At 56.1% G+C, this 2,440-nt stretch overlaps 2 protein-coding genes across 4 annotated transcripts in view; one reads left to right on the top strand and one right to left on the bottom strand.

Moving 5' to 3' along the window:
- Positions 1-921, top strand: part of CDH23 (cadherin related 23) — a 176,130-nt gene extending 175,209 nt beyond the window's left edge. For all 3 annotated transcript variants that reach the window (XM_015633531.2, XM_015633529.2, XM_015633536.2), the window contains one exon: positions 298-921. In XM_015633531.2, the coding sequence (XP_015489017.1) occupies positions 298-624 (327 nt within the window). In that variant the 3' untranslated portion in view covers positions 625-921. The remainder of the gene's footprint in view (positions 1-297) is intronic.
- An 833-nt stretch (positions 922-1,754) lies between these two features.
- LOC107206981 (prosaposin-like) overlaps positions 1,755-2,440 on the bottom strand; it is an 8,325-nt gene continuing 7,639 nt past the window's right edge. The window contains exon 15 of the mRNA XM_015633553.3: positions 1,755-2,416. Within this exon, the coding sequence (XP_015489039.1) occupies positions 2,381-2,416 (36 nt within the window). The 3' untranslated portion in view covers positions 1,755-2,380. The remainder of the gene's footprint in view (positions 2,417-2,440) is intronic.

Raw genomic sequence — 2,440 nt, 5'->3', positions numbered from 1 at the left:
ACACAACACCCACCACCATTCACCTGGACACAACACCCACCCCCACCTGGACACAACACCCACCATCACCTGGACACAACACCCACCACCACCCACATGGCAGCCGGTTCCTGAGCCGGGGCATCCACCCGAGGATGGAGCGCTCCAGCTGCAGGGCATCTCCTGCTGCTCCTCACCACCACACTCAGAAGAGGACAGCCCTTTCCCCCTGGCTGGACTCCAGCATCGAAGGAGTCAGGGAAGCCAGGAGCTGCTGTGGCCACGGTGGTGATTCCCTGCTCCGTGGCTTTTTTTCAGCTGATCCAGAAGGAGCTGGAGGACGAGGAGGGGGAGCGCAGCCCCAGCCAGGGCAGCCTGCGCTTCCGACACAAGCAGCCGGTGGAGCTGAAGGGTCCCGACGGCATCCACGTGGTGCACGGCAGCACGGGCACGCTGCTGGCCTCCGACCTCAACAGCCTGCCCGAGGACGACCAGAAGGTGCTGGGTCGCTCGCTGGAGACTCTGACCGCCGACTGCGGGGGCTACAGCGACCACAACGCCCGCACCGAGTCGGCCAAGTCCACCCCCCTGCACAAGATGCGGGAGGTGATCATGGAGAGCCCTCTGGAGATCACCGAGTTATGACGAGCGGCGGGGCCGCTGCTGCTCCTCTAGGCAAGCCGGGGCCGGCGGGGATGAAGCACAGACCGGGGGGGCCGCGGTGGGGGCCAGGGGCAGCCCGAGACCAGGGTGCTCGGCCCCCTCTTCCCCTGCAGGAGTCCAGGCTGCCCGGTGCGCATCGCTCCGGCAGCCTCGGAGAGCTTGGCCCCGGGAGAGGGCTCTCAGGACCAGAATGCTTTTACTCGCCTGTCATTTATCCATGAAACCATTAAATTTTTTTTATTTTTCTTATTAAAAAAAAAAAAAAAAGTTTTTTTTTTTCATTTATCCATGAAACCATTAAATTTTTTTTATTTTTCTTATTAAAAAAAAAAAAAAAAGTTTTTTTTTTTAAAAAAAAAAAAAAAAAAAAAAAAAAAAAAAAAAAAAAAAAAAAAAAAAAAAAAAAAAAAAAGAAAAGCTAAATGAATCTGATGAGTCCAGACTGTGGACGGGGCAGGGGAAGGTGCAGTGAGGATGAGGATGATGTGCTGCCACAGCATCCCCAGGCACAGGCTGGGGACAAGCAGCTGTCACACCTTGACCACGAGCATGGGGAGGGCCAGGGGAGCATGGGACAGAGACCGAATCCTTTTGGCATTAACGTCACTTTTCCAATAAGGAAAGACCCAAAAAATAAAAAAGAAAAAAAAACCCCAACCCAAAGACATTCCTCCATTTCGCTGGCTTTACCAGAACTTTTTGCTATGTCAAAAAAGAGAGAGAGTAACTGGGGCTTCTGGATGTGGAGTGCTCGTGCGTGTCTTTTGTTGCCCTTTTCTTTCCCCTTCTCTCTTGCGTTTGGGTTTGTCTGTTCGGGGGCTTTGTTTCCAGTCGTAACCTTGTGGAGAGTTTCGGGCACGGTCTGTTACGGGACTCAGAAATACACTGTCTATGGCTTTGGGTAACCTGTCTGTCGTCCTTCCTCCCCACATCCACCCAGCCCAAACCCCCTTTGGAAGAGGACACCCTCTTTTAACGCACCCCTCATCACGAACGCCACCCTGGGTGTTGCTGCACCTCTGGTTTTGGGGGATGCACGCAGAGTTCTCTGGGTTGAGCCATGCTCCCACTGCAGCCCCCAGCCCAAGGAGGAAGGACACAAGCAGCCAGGCTCACGGGAAGAGTTTATTTGTGATGGGAGGCTCCCAGGCACGCTCAGGGCCAGGCACTGCGGGCATCCCCCCAATACGGCAGGGAGGGACGGGCTGGCCCCCCGCTGCCCTCCGCTGGGTCAGCACAGGATTCCCAGCAGGGACGGGGCTGGAAAGGGAATCCTTGCACCCAAACTCATTTGTTTTATGTTCAGGTGAGGCTGCTGCCAGCCAGGAACGCAGGTCCGGCGTTTGGGCAGCAGAACCCAGCCCAGCCCACAGGGACAGATCCACGTAGAGGGATCTGGGCCTTACGAGTGGTTCAGGGTGGGATGGAGAGGTAGAGAAGGGACTGGGGACGGAGACAGAGGTGGGAACAGAGATTGGGGATGTTGAAGTCACCCTGAGAGATGTCAAGGCTGAATCCCTAGTCCTGAAAACGTTAACGAGTCCCTTAACCTGTTTTGGAAATCCAAGCCCCAGGAGTGGAAGAGGAAGCGGCCAAGGCCACCGGGGTTCCCCGCAGCCCCGATGGGGCCGGTTGGCTCCTGCCTTTGCCGTCTGTGAGTGCAGGCACGTCCCAAGGGAAGGGAGCCAGGATCCGAAACAAACGGCAGAGCAAGTCCAGCCAGCTGGGAAGATGGCTCCTAGTTCCACACGTGACGCCGGCAGTGTGCGACAGCCTGCGGGAGAAATGGGGCAGGATG

The sequence above is a fragment of the Parus major genome, chromosome 6 (assembly GCF_001522545.3).
Source record: "Parus major isolate Abel chromosome 6, Parus_major1.1, whole genome shotgun sequence".
Classification (NCBI taxonomy): domain Eukaryota; kingdom Metazoa; phylum Chordata; class Aves; order Passeriformes; family Paridae; genus Parus; species Parus major.
Note: the sequence above shows the minus strand (reverse complement) of the source record. Positions and strands in the feature narration are given on the sequence as shown.